This window comes from Bos taurus, chromosome 10 (assembly GCF_002263795.3).
Source record: "Bos taurus isolate L1 Dominette 01449 registration number 42190680 breed Hereford chromosome 10, ARS-UCD2.0, whole genome shotgun sequence".
NCBI classification, from domain to species: domain Eukaryota; kingdom Metazoa; phylum Chordata; class Mammalia; order Artiodactyla; family Bovidae; genus Bos; species Bos taurus.
Genome location: NC_037337.1, coordinates 35599769 through 35615983, shown reverse-complemented (window position 1 = coordinate 35615983; position 16215 = coordinate 35599769). Strand labels below are relative to the sequence as shown.

The window sequence follows — 16215 nt, the reverse complement described above, 5'->3', positions numbered from 1 at the left end:
GCAAACTGGGGCTCCTGTCCTCACGTAAAGGATCTCCTACACCTGTGCCCATTGTGGGACTCTCCCCACATCTGTGGTGAGACCTAAGGCGTTACAGACTGAAAACAGTGTGAATCTGACTGGATGATGATTCTGATGGAAGAAAAGTTTTTAAATCACTTACTGAATAATCGGGCTTCCCTGATGGCTCAGACAGTAAAAGATCTGCCTGCTGTGCTGGAGACCTAGGTTCAATCCCTGGGTTGGGAAGATCCCCTGGAGAAGGAAATGGCAACCCACTCTAGTATTCTTGCCTGCAGGATTCCATGGACAAAGAAGCCTGGTGGGCTACAGTTCACGGGGTCACAAAGGGTTGGACACAACTGACCAACTAACGTTGAAAAGTTAGATCATCAAAAGGCAGATCAAACTGCACTGGAGGCAATGTTAAGGTTAACAACTGTTATGTAAAGGGAAATAAAACTGGCTTTGTGAAAGATACTTGGAAAGTATTAAAACAAATGGAAAATTTTATATTACTAATATACTAAGATACACAGGCTTTGAAAAAATTATTAAAACTCTCATGTGACAACTCAACCAAATTTCACTACAAGTTGTTTTAAGGGACTGGAAATCTCAGGGACTTACTTAGACCTTCCAGAGGAGTTGGTCCGATGTTTACCATTTCCTACGAAGTCAGGAGAGCCTCCATGTAGAATGGCAGCTGTTCTGTGTCCTCCTGGGTCTTTTCTAGAGGTATGATCTTGATTTGACAAAATAGCTATTTCTAAACGTTCCTTAAAAAAAGAAAAGTAAAACCTACTTTAGACCTAAGTCATAATGGAAGACAATCATGGTAAGTAATCATAAATATGTAGAGCATGCACATTTCATTTAAGCTGAAGATTTTCAAGTGTAATAAAGTTGAACTCAACTTTTTAAAATTTAGTGTCCAAATATGTACTGTTTCAAGAACTGAAGGTCAAGGTTACAGTTTTAAGAGAATGTGAACTTTATAAATACTTAGAAATGTGGAATATGCATGAAAAGTTAGGGACAAGAGCAAGAGATAAACAGAAGAAGGCATTCAAACAGAGCATACTCAATATCCTGTAATAAACCATAATGGAAAAGAAAAAAAATGTTCTAGTACCATTTGCAAAAAGGGCTATCCTTTCTCTAGAATTATCTTTGTATCTTGCTCAAAAAAATCAGTTATATATACATATATGGGGTGTGGGGGGTCTATATTTAGATTATCTCTTCTATTGACAGAACTAGTATTGTTTTATTATCTATCTTGACTCCAATATTAAACTATTTTGAACACTGTTTAAAAAAGAAAAAACAGAGAGCAGAGTGGCTGTCAGGAAGGCACATTAGATGGAAAACAGGCGAACAGTTGTATCACCTTAAATTTGTATACAGCTTTGTACATTCACAAAGGGCAGTACATTTTTCTGTAGGAATGGTTACATAAGACAGACAGGAAAGCATTATCTGTGCCACATTAAGGGGTGAAGAAAATAAGCGTAGAGTGTCACCTGTCAAGGTCACCAAGCCAAGGCAGTAAAAAAGCCAAAGCTTTCAGCCAGGTTCTGTTTACTCGTAAATCAGTACCTCCTCCCACTGCACCTCACTGTTTCCCTTAGGTGATATGCCATTTCTTTAAAGGAGAAGGAGCAAAATTCTCTCTGGATTTCTCCAAACATGTGTAACTGGTTTTCTGATTGAGTTGGACTCAGGAAAAATACAGGACAAAGGAGTATATCCTTTTTCCACCACTGCTTTTTAAATCTGTTTTCCATCACTGAATGAAATCTCAGGCAGATCCATCTGGTTTCTGTTCACTCTTCAGTATGAACAAATAGTTTTGTTTTCCAAGTATTAAGAATTCCAGTCTGAGTTGATTATCAAAGCTTCAATCTCCCCTCTCCTTCAACTCTGTTGATAAACTACTCTAGTTACATAAGCCTAAGTCTTCTACAGATAATATACAACTCAAAGTTTGGTAACTATCTGGAGAATATAAAATATACAATGAATGATATCTGGGAGACTTTTAAGTGCCTCATTTTAAACTTTACTACTGATAGCAACAAACGAGGGAAAAAGGAATAATGAAGAATGAAGGACAGAGGTCCTGACTTCTGAGATATTCAAACATTATGAAGATACAGTAATTCAAATACCATCAATGGAAAGGAAAAGATTGTGTATTTAGAAAATGTAAACTATTTGACTATGGCAGAAATTCTAGAGTACCTGCTTAGCCATTTCTTTCCTTTTTTTCTCCTCTTTTATCTCTTCTTTCCTTTTCTGAATCTCATGAAGGATTTCACGTTGCTGAAATAAATCATACAGCCATCAAATGCTGATCTCTGAAACCCATACAACACACAAATTCTGAAATCACAAAAAACCTTCTGAATTTCAGTCCTAAGAGTATGTAGAACCTTAGTACATACTACAGTTTCATCAGTTTATCAGAGTTCTTATGCAGTAGACCTCCCACTTAAATGCAGTAGACTGTGGGGGAGGGACACTTCCTCCCCACTTTTACGTGGAGGGACTTGTTGTGGAAGCTCAGAGTCCTAACTATTGGACCACCAGGAGATCCCCAAAGTGGAGGGACTTTCACTGTGGCAACACCACTGGCCTCTCACTTCTCCCCACTCTTGACTGAGCCCCTCCTTTTTGGTATCTGCCTGTCTGCAGAGAACATGCATTTGCACCTACTCTTTGCCCAGGTGGAGGTGGACTGAGCCAACACCACACCCGTAACACAGACTTTCAGCTGCACTCCCCAACCAGCTTTCTCATTGTTAAAAGTGGCATTTTGATCTATTCATCTGGCCCATATACCTATTACTCAAATGATTCTGAGTTTACATAAAGTAGCGTTTTTATAAGCCTCCTAAAATTCCAGGTTATAACTATCAGTAGCGTTTTTATAAGCCTCCTAAAATTCCAGGTTATAACTATCAAAACCATTGAGAGACTAACCAAAAACAATTGCAGCAATAATAGAAAATGTAAAAACATATCCAAAACTTACAGGTAGTTACAGCAGTACATTGAAACAAGACTGTTAATTAAATATCTTTATCTTCTAATTAAAATGTGTCTGCCTAAGAGCTAAGGAACTTTAAATGATAACTAGGCTATGCAATTGAATAGGAGATAAACAGTAACAAAATGAATGGAACTCACAAAGACAATGCTAACATAAGCAAAGGATGAACAAAATGAAGTAGGAAAAAAAGAGCAAGGAATAAGAACCTAAGAAAAGTAGGAATAACAAAATCCTAGAAGTAACTGTAACATCTAAGGGGAGAAAACTAAAAAGCCTCACTAAGAGATAAAAATATATGGAAAAACTATTCCTGGATAGGAAGTCTGAACTTTGTCATGATGTAAATTCTGCCCAAATGGATATATAAGTACAATTTTACTCAAAATTCCAGAGGCTTTGTTTTGATCTTGAGAAAGCAATCCTATAATTTCTCTGTAAGAATAAATGTGTGAGGATAGCTGAGAGAAAAAAAAAGAACAATGAAAGAGGAAGGGACAGGGGTCCTGACTCCTCAGATAGTCAAATGTTACAAAGACAATAATTCAAAGATTGTGGTATAACCTAAGAAAAAAACAGATGAATTGAACAAAAGAGATAATTCACAAATAGAACTTAGTACAAATAAGTAGGTAAAATACCCTTTAAAGGAAGTATTACAAATCACCTAAGAATGAATGATTATTTAATAAATGTGTTAGGAAAATGGGGTGGGGGGACTCAGACCCTCATTTTAACAACCTACACCAAAGTAAGTTCTAGATAAGTAGGTGTATTAAAAGACTAAATAGAAGAAAAAGAACAAAAATCAAGAAGGAAATTTAGATATAGGTATTATGTTTGATTAAAGGATTTTTAAAATAACACAGGAGTGTATATTCTTATGCAGACTAAGACTAAAGAAAAAATACAAATGGTGAGTGAACTAAAAAATATGTTCAGTCTCTGGCTGTGGCTACTCGTTTGGGCATGAGATACTTGTCCCACAGAGGGAAGAAGGTAATAGCCTCTGAACTCCTGTACAGCTTTACAAGCACACAAAGAAGTTTGCTTAAATTGACTTTTTCTTTCATTTAAAGACTAGGACTAAGGAAGGGTTCTAGGGGCAGCACTGATACCTGTTGGGAGGGAATCACTCATAGTATTTATTTCTTGGTTACTCCTAGGGCCTCTTTTCACATGAATTCATGGTTCTTGGATCAAATCCAGAGCAAAACTTAATAAATATGGATAAGTATGTAGGCAGAGACAGAGATTAAAAACCTATAGGGCTCTCAGTCCTCTGGCTGGCCACCGTGGTGACATGGGTCTCACCTCCTCTTCCTCTTTCCGCTTGGCCTCTAACTGCCTCCGCTGCTCCTCCTGAGCTCGCCTTTCCAGCATTTCTTCATGAAAAGACTTGGGAGGGGGCTTGTTGTGCTCGCAGAGAAATGACTGCACATAGTAAGCCAGTTCAAATATCATCACCTAAACACACGGATGGAAATCAACCACAAATGGTCAAGTGATGGGAAGACAGGGTCCAATGGCGAGACTACAGAAAATCATGCAGACCATCCGAGACCATTCACAATGATGATATTCATTTTGATGCGACACATTCTAAATTAGTTATAGGAGGTAACCACAGCAGGAAAAAGCTTTTCAGCACTCATGTCATTGTGTTGCTATCAAGACAAATCACTATCTAAATAAGTAAAAAGCATCACTTTTGTAGTCCTATTCAATTTATTGGCATTTTCTATATAATAAATCTTCTAAAATATTTTTCTATATGGAGAAGGCAATGGCACCCCACTCCAGTACTCTTGCCTGGAAAATCCCATGGGTGGAGGAGCCTGGTAGGCTGCAGTACATGAGGTCGCCAAGAGTCGGACACGACTGAGCGACTTCACTTTCACTTCACTTTCATGCATTGGAGAAGGATATGGCAACCCACTCTAGTGTTCTTGCCTGGAGAATCCCAGGGAGGGGGGAGCCTCGTGGGCTGACGTCTACGGGGTTGCACAGAGTCAGACACGACTGAAGTGACTTAGCAGCAACAGGTTCTCATTAGTTATCCATTTATCCACAGTAGTGTATATGCCAACTTCAATCTCACAGTTCATCCCACCACTCCCCTTCCCCTCCTGGTATCCATGTTTATTCTCTGCATCTGTGTCTCTATTTTTGCTTTGCAACTGAGTTCATCTGTAACATTTTTCTAGATTTCATATATATTCATTCATCTACTATATTTGTTTTTCTCTTTCTGACTTAACTCTGTATGCCAGTCCCTAGGTCCATCCACATCTCTGCAAATGGCACAATTTATTCCTTTTATGGATGAGTAATAGTCCATTCTATATACGTACCATATCTTTATCCATTCCTCAGTTGATGGACATTTAGGTTGCTTCCATGTGAAGGCTATTGTAAGTAGTTCTACAATGAACACTGGGATGCATGTACCTTTTGAAATTTTGGTTTTCTCCAGGTATATGCCCAGGAGTGGGACTGTTGTGTCATATGGTAGTTCTATTTTTAGTTTTTTAAGGAACTTCCACACTGGTCTCCATAGTGGCTGTACCAATTTACATTCCCACCAATAGTATAGGAGGGTTCCCTTTTCTCCACACCCTCCTCCAGCATTTATTGTTCATAGATTTTTTGATGATGGCCCTTCTGACCTGTATGAGGTGATACCTCATTGTAGTTTTGATTTGCACTTCACTAATAATTAGTGATGTTGAGCATCTTTCCGTGTGTTTGTTGGCCATTAAAAAGTATAATCTAAAATAAAGACAATGTGCTCTCTTCAGCAGAACATATGCTAAAACTGGAGAGATACAGAGAAGATTAGTATGGCCCCTGTGCAAGGATGACATGTAAATCTGTGAAGCATTCCATGTTTTTTTGGTTACCAAGGGAGAAAGGGATGGGGGAAGGAGGGATAAATGGAGAGACTGAGATTGACATGTACACACTATTCCATATAACATAGATAACTAATAAGGACTAACTGTATAGCACAGGAAACTCTTCTCAAAAGTCAGTAATGACCTGTAGGGAAAACGAATCCAAAAAATAGTGGATACTAGGTACGTAGCTATATAGTGGAAATCAGTACAACATTGTAAATAAATCAACTATACTGTAATACAAATTTGAATAAATAAATAAAATAAAGTCAAAAAAAGGTGGGGCTGGGGTGAGTGGGACAATAAAAGCAGAAATAAACAAGTGGGACTAAATCAAATATTTCTGCACAGCAAAGGAAACCATCAAGAAAATGAAAAGGCAAACTACAGAATGGGAGAAGATACCTACAAATCATATATCTGATAAGGGGTCAATATTTAAATATATAAAGAACTAATATAACTCAGCAGCAAAAATAAAAAAGAAAACCCAAACAATCCAATTAAAAAATGGACAGAGGAACACAATAGACATTTTTCAAAAGAAGACATACAAATGGCCAACAGGCACATGAAAAGATATATAACATCGCTGATCATCAGAGAAATACAGATCAAAACCACAATGAGCTATCACCTCACACATCAAAAAGACAGTGAACAACAAGTATTGGTCAGGATGTGGAGAAAAGGAAACCCTGATACACTTTTGGTGAGAATGTAAATTGTTGCAGCCAGTCTGAAAAACAGTATGGAGGTTCCTCAAAAAATTAAAAACAGAACTACATATGATCTAGCAATCCTACATCTGAGTATATATTCAAAGGGAATGAAAAAAAAGGATCTTGAAGAGATATCTATACTCCCATGTTGTTGCAGCATTATTCACAATAGCCAAGGTAAGTGTCAATGAAAAAGTGAATAAAGATGTGATATAAATATACATACACAGTGAAATATTCAACCATGAAAAAGAACATCCTCCTGCTTGCAGAAACACAAATGGAACTTGAGGCATTATATTAAGTGAAATAAATCAAAGACAAATGCTGCATGATATCATTTACATGTAGAATCTAAAAAAACTGAAACAGGGACTAGAATGGTGGTTACCTAGGGATTGGTGGTGAAAGTAAAGGGGAGATACGTAGGTCCGAGTATACATACTTTCAGTTATAAAATAAGTAAGTTCTGGGGATCTAATGTATAGCATGATGATTATATTGCTGTTGTTCAGTCACTAAGTCATGTCCAACTCTTTACAACCCCATGGACTGTAGCACAACAGGGTTCCCTGTCCTTCACTATCTCCTGGAGTTTGCATGATGATTATGTAACAGTTATATTATATAATACTGCACTATAAAAATCAAACACAACAAAGAATTTTACAAAAAAATGACAAATCATGAATCCAAGAAACCAGAGGATTCTGTAGCTGAATTTTCAATGTAACTCCATATTATTTTTCAGTTAAGACATTACACTACATTAGAAAGAACTTAAACTAGAAAGAACTCTGTAGTAATTCCCAAGGCCAATTTTTTTGTCCAAGCTGTTCTACAATCACTTTATGTACCACAACAATCACTGAAGTTCTTGGAAACACAACTTAGGTGGGCAAAGATTATAGGGGCAAAAAGCACCCCAGAGAGCACACGGTAACTCACTGTTATGGAATGCAAGTGAAAAACGGTCCAGTCACTTTCCTAGTGACATAGAGGCCTAGGGCTAGTCCTTACTTAACTCTTCTTAGTCTTTGTAGGATAGGATAAGTTAAAAGTGATGTGCACAGGCAAAAACACTGCATAATCTTACACAAAAGTGAGGAGAAGATGGATTATACCTAGGATACTCAGTGGGCTTAAGGAAGAGACCGTAATACTCGCCCTAAGAGGTCACCCAGCCTGTCCCTCCAGAGAGAGTTCTCACCTAAGGGGGAGCTCATGCAGACCCTGATGTCAGAGGATTAAAAAAGCATCAGTACTGAACTAGGTATAAATGCTCAGGTATAAAAGGGACATTGATGGAGGACAGTGAGTCCCTAATTATTGAGAAGTAAACAATTAGTTCTTCTGATATGAAAAGGGGAGATGTGGCAAAGTGTGGTCAGAAATCACTTGTTTGTCAACATTTTCCAACGTAAATGTTCAAGTCAAGATGAGGTCATGATGTCAGGCTCAAAGTGTGCAAAAATTCTGGTCAGTTTCATATGGAGTGTTTCCAGAAGAATTAAGCATCAACAGTACTGTCTATACAAGCTCTACAATTCGTAATTCATAAGTACTGTTAATTAAAGCAATCCAAACAGCAATATTCCCCTTTGTAGATACCAATAAAAAACAGAACATTCTAGTGAAAGTTAGATCTGAGGTGCAATGGGAAAGCCTTTAAGCCAAAGAAAAGGCTGGAAGGCAAACACTAGTGAACATGATGAGATTTTTATCATTCTGTCATAATTCTAGTTTTACAAATCATACCTCACCACAGTGTTTTTTGGCCACTTCTTCTAGGCGGGACTTTAACAAATTAACACTTTCATTTGACAGACCTTTGGCATTCTTTAATTCTATTTCAGGGACTCTGGAAAAGAAAAAAAAAAGAATTACTCTAAAAAGTACAGATTGTTTGCATTAATATTTGCTAATTTTCAAGCTTGGAGCCTGGGGTTTCTGTAAGGGCTTCACTTGTGAACTTCTTTGTACCGCTAGGAACATTTCCTTTCATCTTAAAAGGATTTCAACTTTACCCCAGCAACTCTGTTGACACAGCACTCAACATGAAGTCACCTGCAGCCTGTAGGGCAGAAATGGGCTGGCCAGGTGTCAGCGTGGGCTTTCGAGTGCCCTGCTCCCCAAGAGGACCAGACTTACTGGGGCTCAATCAGGTGTCTCTCCAACTCCTCTGTCTCTGATTTCAGCTTTACAATCCGATTCAAATTTCTAACATCAACTACTATTTACTACCCTTTAAAAAATCACTCCAGCTCTGTGTGTGATTCTAGCCTAGTAACTTCACCATGCACTCCCTTTCATGATAATGCTCGATCCTGGCTTGCCCCCTAACATCAGTGAACTCTGACAGCTCACCCACAAGGGTCTAAGCACTCTGTGACCATCTGTCTGCTCCTAGCATAAAGCAGGATAAGAATAACTATGTGTGAGGTGGAGGCACAGTGTTCTATCTAGTACTCCTACAACAGGCTGTGTCCCAGGAACTCATTCTGCTATAAATGAGCTCAGTCACTCATGTCATGCACACTCTGCAAACTCTGCTATTCCAAGGATGCCTACCACATGCTCTTCTTGATCTCTATAGGGCACAACTAACAGTCAACACCTTCTACCCAAGGAAAATACAATCAGCCCTCCCTTGGGGTTCCTCTTATTTCCAACCACAACACATCCAATAACAACTCCTGAGATTAAGTAGGCTTTATTTAATTTTACAGATGAGAAAACGATTCATCCCTTCCCACCAAGCATTTCTGAGTAATTCATGGCATTTTACCTTGGTGAAGCCTTTACTATTCACTTATCTATGCATTCTCTCAGTGCTTCATTATGACAGATTACTACAGCCATCATCTACCTGGATAGATGGAAATCTTAGCGAAAGTCTACGTCAGGTCCATTTAATCCAGGATTCTCTTTCTCACAGTGGTATAAAGGACTATTTTGCAGAAAAGGTAAGTTCTCCTGCATGATATTATTTCAAAAGATAGGAATGTTTCCCCAAGTCAAGACTTAGATAATTTAAAAAAAAATCAAGCAGTCACTATATAGCAATATTAACAGAATAGCGAAAAATTCATCTGCAACACTAATTAAACACTGTAAAATTTCCAGTGTTCTCTTCATGCCCTTGGGACATAATTCATAAGTTTATGTAGCTGATATTACAATGTTTACTTTTTAACTTTTGTAAACACTTGCATGCTGTTTCTCAAATGATATTCTTACCAAATGGACACATCAAGATTTACCTGATGAGTTCTCTAACATAGTGGCTCTCAACCAGGGGTAATTATGTTCTCCCTCCAATGTGATATCAGTCAATGTCAAGTAGGCAAAGAAGCTCTGTGCCCCTCTACATATTTCTTGCCTAAGCATCTCTTCCATCTGGCCAGTCCTGAGTTGTATCTTTGATAATAAACCAGTAACAGTAAGTGAAGTGCCCTCCTGAGTTCTGTAAACTGTTCTAGCAAATTATCAAACCTGGGGCGGGGTGGGGGGAGGGTGTCACAGGAACGTGCAAATTTATAGCCAGTTGATCAGAAGTACTGGGACTTGCAACTGGCATCCACGTCTCATCATGGGAGTAAGCCCCCAACTCAGCTATCAAGAACTATGGACAGTTAGTGAACTGAATTGTTCAGATACCCAGTTGGTGTCAGAAAAGATACCACCTATTTGGTGTCAGGAAAGATAAGACCTAGAGAGGCACTGTCTTATTTTTCTTTTGTAAAATTAATTACCTTTCAATTAATGCATAAATTAACTTTCTGAATATCTACTATTCTACTCGAGGCACAGAGGCTGGGCTAAAATTGGGTTACTAACTTCAGGGAGCTCATCTTGACCTACCTGTATTTTCATAAACTCCATCACCTCTTAAGGTAACAAATTCCATACATTTACCACCCACTGGGTAAGGCAGTACATCCTTTTACTTGTCACTTTCCTTCACTGGCTTCCTGCACAACAAGCTCAATTAAAAAAACATCATCCAGGCCAAATCTGCTTTTCTGCATGGAATGTCTGGGAAAAGATTACATGGAATATGCATGGTACTTGAAATGAAGAATACTTGAGCCTTGACAGGTAATGCTTTTGTTTTACTACTGGATCTGAACCCAAGGGGGTATTACCTTCAGGGGGAGTTTAGAAATACATGAGGCTTTTGGCTGTCTCACTGACTGGAAAACTCTTTAGGCATTTAACGGGTATAGGCCAGTGATGTTACACGCCCTGCCATCTTCCCGAACCTGAAAGAGGGCGACTAAATCATTTTCTGCTTGGAAGTCCAGGTCCCACTAGGCTCGGAAGGCTACTCTAAGTCCTAATGTAAACTGTACTTTAAAACTAAGTACACAAGGCTTTTACAGTCACTGCACCTTTATCTTTTTTCCCCTAAATTGTTCCTCTTCCTAGTCTGTGAAAAATTAAACAAACAAAAGTTAACCTAACAGAAGAAGCAAACATTAGTCATGGAGCAAACACTACCACCCATAGAGACTATTAACTAGAAGCCAACCTAACAGGAGACAGGCTTCATGAAAACATCCATTGCTGATGTAGTTCTGATGAACTGCAAGTGATAGGAAATAAAATTTTAAATGGAATGGGGGCCAGAAGGGAAAAATACCATTGACTTCAACCTGTTCCTTTGTTTTCAAAACAGAGAACTGAAATCACATCAAAGCTATTTATAAACAGACTTCCCTGGTGACTCAGACGGTAAAGAATCTGCCAACAATGCAGGAGTCCTGGGTTTGATCCCTGGGTTGGGAAGATCCCCTAGAGAAGGGAATGGCAAGCCACTCCAGTATTCTTGACTCGGTAATTCCATGAACAGAAGAGCCTGGTAGGCTTGACTGAGAGACTAAAACACACATTTATAAATGAACTCACACATCTGGATAGGTGGGTGGGCATTTCACTCTCAAATCCACTTTCACGTACACTTCTTCACCAGTCAGGCCTTGAGGGTACAGAACTAAATTGATTTCAGGAGGCTCTTTGACCTAAAAGAGAAAAAGAAAATCTTTTTTTTTTTCTCTAGAGAGCCAGTCATTAACGATTAAGATAATTATTTCAGCTCAAAAGTTCTACTTTTTAAATATTACACACAGTTTAAACTGTGCTTTGGTCACATTTTCCTAAAGCATGGTTTAAAAACAAAACTTGTGCCAGGGAGAGTACATTTTCCTTTTCAGTTTTCTAAGGAGTGACCTGAAATGTCCCACGCAGCCTTCATTTACTCAAGTAAGCGGCTGCTGCCCTAGAGACTGAGAGTGCAGGGGCAAATCTGGACAGACAGGAAGCCAACTAGCTGACACAAAACAGAGGACGTGTAAGTATTTCCAAATAGTGACCAGTGCTGTAAAGAAAGCAAAGCTGAGCCATGGAACAGAGTGGTGGAGGAGGAGAAGGTATTCAGACAGATGGGTCAGAGAAGGCCTACTGACACTTCAAATACTCAGACAACGCGTGAAAATCTTGACAAGGAGAAATCTGACAGCTCTTCTAAAACTGTGTATGCTTTCAACCAACTGTTTTCCCCCAAATAACTAAATACTCCATTATCCTTTATTTATATATGCTCTTCCCAAAAAGGATTTGAGGCAGTTTATATAATTTATAAACATAAACCTACCAACTCTGTGAGGTAGGTGTCATCTCCACTGTACAGACAAGGCGGTTCAGGCTCCAAGTTTCTTCCCCACAAACAGACAGTGACAAGGCTGGACTTCAAATCCAACTAAGACACCCAAACCTGTGTCTCCCCATCAGCCCTCCCTTGTTAACGCCAATCCTCAGTTGTCGGATTGCTAGAGTAAGGAGTTGCAAGGAGTTGAAGCTTGCCTTTGCCTTGGAATGTCAAGGCAGCCAGGGCAAAAAGAGAAATGTGGCATTATCAGAAAAGAGAAAGCATAAAAAGTCTTCCAAGGGCGACAAAGTATTGAAGAACATTAAATTCTTGCAGAACATGAACTTTACATGTGGCACTCTGAAGTATACAATCAGCTGTGTATATAAAATACATAAGCTCGGTTTTCATTTATAATAATCCTTGATTTTTTTAAAAAAGCTACTGTAAAAATTCAGTCTGTGTTGGTGGCAAAGGACAGAGAAGAAGGTGGATTTGAGATGAAGCTGACAGAGAGACTGGGCCCTGAGAGAGGAAACCAGAAGGCTAGTGTCCGGTAGATCTCTAGCTCCTTGATGCAGAGCAGGATGAGGAAAGAGGACCTCCACTGAGAGGAGACACGAGGACTGCAGGTGGCCTTGCCAGGAGCAGACCCTGGCATGAGAGGAGTGGTGCTGGGTGAGGATGAGGCCACAGCAGGTCTATGACAACTCTTTCAAGGAGGTGTGGGTTCGGGTTAAATTAAAAGGACAGAGAGTGGGGCCACAGACGGGGTGGGGGGTGAAATCAAGGGATAATTTTATTTTGTTCTGTTTAAAGATGGGAGATACTACAGAGTGTGAGGATGTTGATGGAAATATTATGGAAGAGCAGGAAGGAGACCAAATTAGGATCTGAAGTTGATGGATCCTGGGCAGAACAGAAACAGGCTAGACTGATTGGAGGAGGGGCTTTCCTTCTAGAATGACAGGAAGATGTGAGGGGGGAAAAAAAAAGCAAGTAGAGGAGGCTTTCCTCTGAGGATCCTCACAGGAGCGAGAATGAAACTGAACCTGTTAGATTCCCAGTTTCCTGTTTCCTCTTCAATCAAGACACGCTGGCTGTTATCTGCTGTAAAGCAGATACAGATCATATCAGACAGAATTTAACAGGGCAAGCATTTATTTGCTAAAAGCAGCAAAAACACCAATTCTCACTTGCTAAGAAGGAAAGGACAAACTATTACCTTGACCAGTCTCCTAAATAGCCTCACTTCTGGAAAAGCTTTTCAGTATGGAAATTTTCAAACAAAGCTGATAATGATAGAATGAACTCCATGTACTTACCAGCCAGTTTCAATAATGACCCATTTACGGCAATCTTGTGTATCTATATGTGCCCTATTCCCAAGTGCCACACTGGATCGTTTTGAAGTAAATCCTATCAACCAGTCTTTGCCTGTGTTATTATTATTCTCTTCCCAACATCAATCCAATGAAGTAGAAAAAGGTATGTATCTCCATTTTAGAGAAGTAAAAACTAAAGAGAAAGGCTAATTAGACAGACTCAAAATTTTACCAATGCTTCCTCCACCAGGTCGAATCTTAAGAAATTTTTCATCTCATAGGCCACAAATTTTAGACAGATACCATGTCACCCAAGAAAATACTTTTTTGCTCCCTCTCTACTGTAGATACCACTTTAGAAAATAGAGAATATTTTAGTACCAAAAGTAGGAGAAAAGTACAAAAACAGAATAAAGTGTAGTCAATTTAGCTTATATTACTATATCTTTACATATACATTATTCTGCCTTTCATTTTCTAATTTGGCTGAAGACCAACGAAAACTATATTTTAGAATGCAGATGGGGAAACTGCTGTAAATCCATACTGACCCACATAGCTTAAAGAGTCAAAATAAATATGAAAGTAAGAATATATATATACACATATAAATACATATCTGTAACTGAATCACTTTGTTGTAAGGCAGAAATTAACACAATATTGCTAATCAACTATACGTTAATAAATTAAAAAAAATGGAAAATGCCATACAGATAATCTTCTTAAAGTAAAATATCCAAGACCCTGCAGGCCCAAGGTAAAGAGGTGGAAGCCAAGGTGTTAAAACACAAGCAGAGTATCTAGGAGCAATAGCAGATTTTCTGTTTTGCAGCAACAACATTGCAGTAGTCGTCTATAAATGAAAGGAGCAAGAGTCACCTAACTACTAACATATAAGCAAGTTGTGTAAGTAGAAACTACGAATGCAAACCAAGGGGTGAACTTTCCTGGGCTCGGTATACAGATAAACTTGTAACAAATAGACAACATATGCCACATGAAGGGGGTTATCTCCACACACATATGATAACAAATTTGGTTTAGCATTCCCTTTTCTCTTTCTGTAGGAAGTACAGCATGTATCTGAATGTAACTGACCTTCTCAGGAAAAGGTACAGGAAAGCCCACAGTTCATGTCTGGAGTCACTAGAACAGAAGCCAGCTTCAGAAAAGAGAGGCCATTGGGAGACTACACATTTTGAAGATATTCTTTAAGAAGTGAAAGTAAAAGTCGCTCAGTCGTGTCTGACTCTTTGTGATCCCATGGACTATACAGTCTACAGAATTCTCCAGGCCAGAATACTAGAGTGGGTAGCCTTTTCCTTCTTCAGGGGATCATTCCCAACCCAGGTCTCCCACATTGAGGGTCGATTCTTAACCAGCTGAGCCACAAGGGAAGCCCAAGAATACTGGAGTGGGTAGCCTATCCCTTTCCAGTGGATCTTCCCGACCCAGGAATCGAACTAGGGTCATCCTGCATTGCAGGCGGATTCTTTACCAACTGCGCTATCAGGGAAGCCCATACCATTCTTTACTAAAGGGGATGCTTAAGGTGATGCTTAAGAAGGAACAACGAATCAAGGTAAAGACACCTGGCAGTAATAAGGGAAGGAGGTCTCTCTCAGTCACAAGGGGACCACCAGGCAGAACATCAGTATATAAAACAATGGCCTAAAAAAGTGGTTAGGATTCTGCAAACATTCCTGGGCTGACCCAGCCTTAGAACAAATGCAGGTCTAGTGTTCTAGTTACTTCCATCACACAGCAACACTAGCAGGACAACGGTGATAACAGTGGTGAGCCCAGATAATGCCAAAGCAATCTTAATGCCAAAGCAAACTCTGAGGAAAGAGGAAAGAGTTCAGATACAAAGTGAAGACACTCCTGGACGCATAAAGGTTTCAGTTTTAGGAAATGCATGAGTCCAGTTATGGTGGTTTGGATGAAGGAACAGACCTGTGGATGCTGATGAACGACGTATGCGGGACAAAAATCTGACAACTTGTCTGGTTCTGAGTACCAAGTGAGACCAACCCAAAGAGCAGGACATTGAAGCTACCAGGTGACTAGCTACTTCTAAAGCTTTCGTCTTTGGCTGACAGCTTGACTGGACTAGAATGATATTTCTCTTCACGAAGCATAGACTCTGGAGTACCGTTTCCCCAATATCCACTCTCCTTTTATTTCTTTGTAAAAGAATCCTCAATTTTTTTTAGCTGAATACATTTCCCCAACTCATCTGCAGCTCAGTGTAGCTACTGGATTAATTGAAAGCCAATAATATGAAAGACTCATTTGAAAAGACCCTGATGCTGGGAAAGATTGAAGGCGGGAGGAGAAGGGGATGACAGAAGATGAGATGGTTGGATGGCATTGCTGACTCAATGGACATGAGTTTGAGTAAACTCCAAGAGTTGGTGATGGACAGGGAGGCATGGTGTGCTGCAGTCCATGGGGTCACAAAGAGTCAGATACAACTGAGAGACTGAACTGAACTGAACTGAATATGAAAGAACTGTAAGATGCAATTTCCAGGAAGTGACCTTTATTAAAAGAAAGG

General features: G+C 39.3%; 1 protein-coding gene and 1 non-coding gene across 4 annotated transcripts in view; one reads left to right on the top strand and one right to left on the bottom strand.

Annotated features, from left to right (window-relative positions):
* Positions 1–16215, bottom strand: part of EIF2AK4 (eukaryotic translation initiation factor 2 alpha kinase 4) — a 97143-nt gene that overhangs the window by 71968 nt on the left and 8960 nt on the right. For all 3 annotated transcript variants that reach the window (XM_010809210.4, XM_002690785.6, XM_024997963.2), the window contains exons 2-6: positions 11589–11701; positions 8436–8538; positions 4370–4522; positions 2248–2328; positions 631–779 (exon numbers count right to left, since the gene is read on the bottom strand). In XM_010809210.4, the coding sequence (XP_010807512.1) occupies positions 631–779; positions 2248–2328; positions 4370–4522; positions 8436–8538; positions 11589–11701 (599 nt within the window). The remainder of the gene's footprint in view (positions 1–630; positions 780–2247; positions 2329–4369; positions 4523–8435; positions 8539–11588; positions 11702–16215) is intronic.
* Positions 5846–5950, top strand: LOC112448656 (U6 spliceosomal RNA). The gene has a single exon (XR_003037030.1). It is a non-coding gene; the product is annotated as a U6 spliceosomal RNA (small nuclear RNA).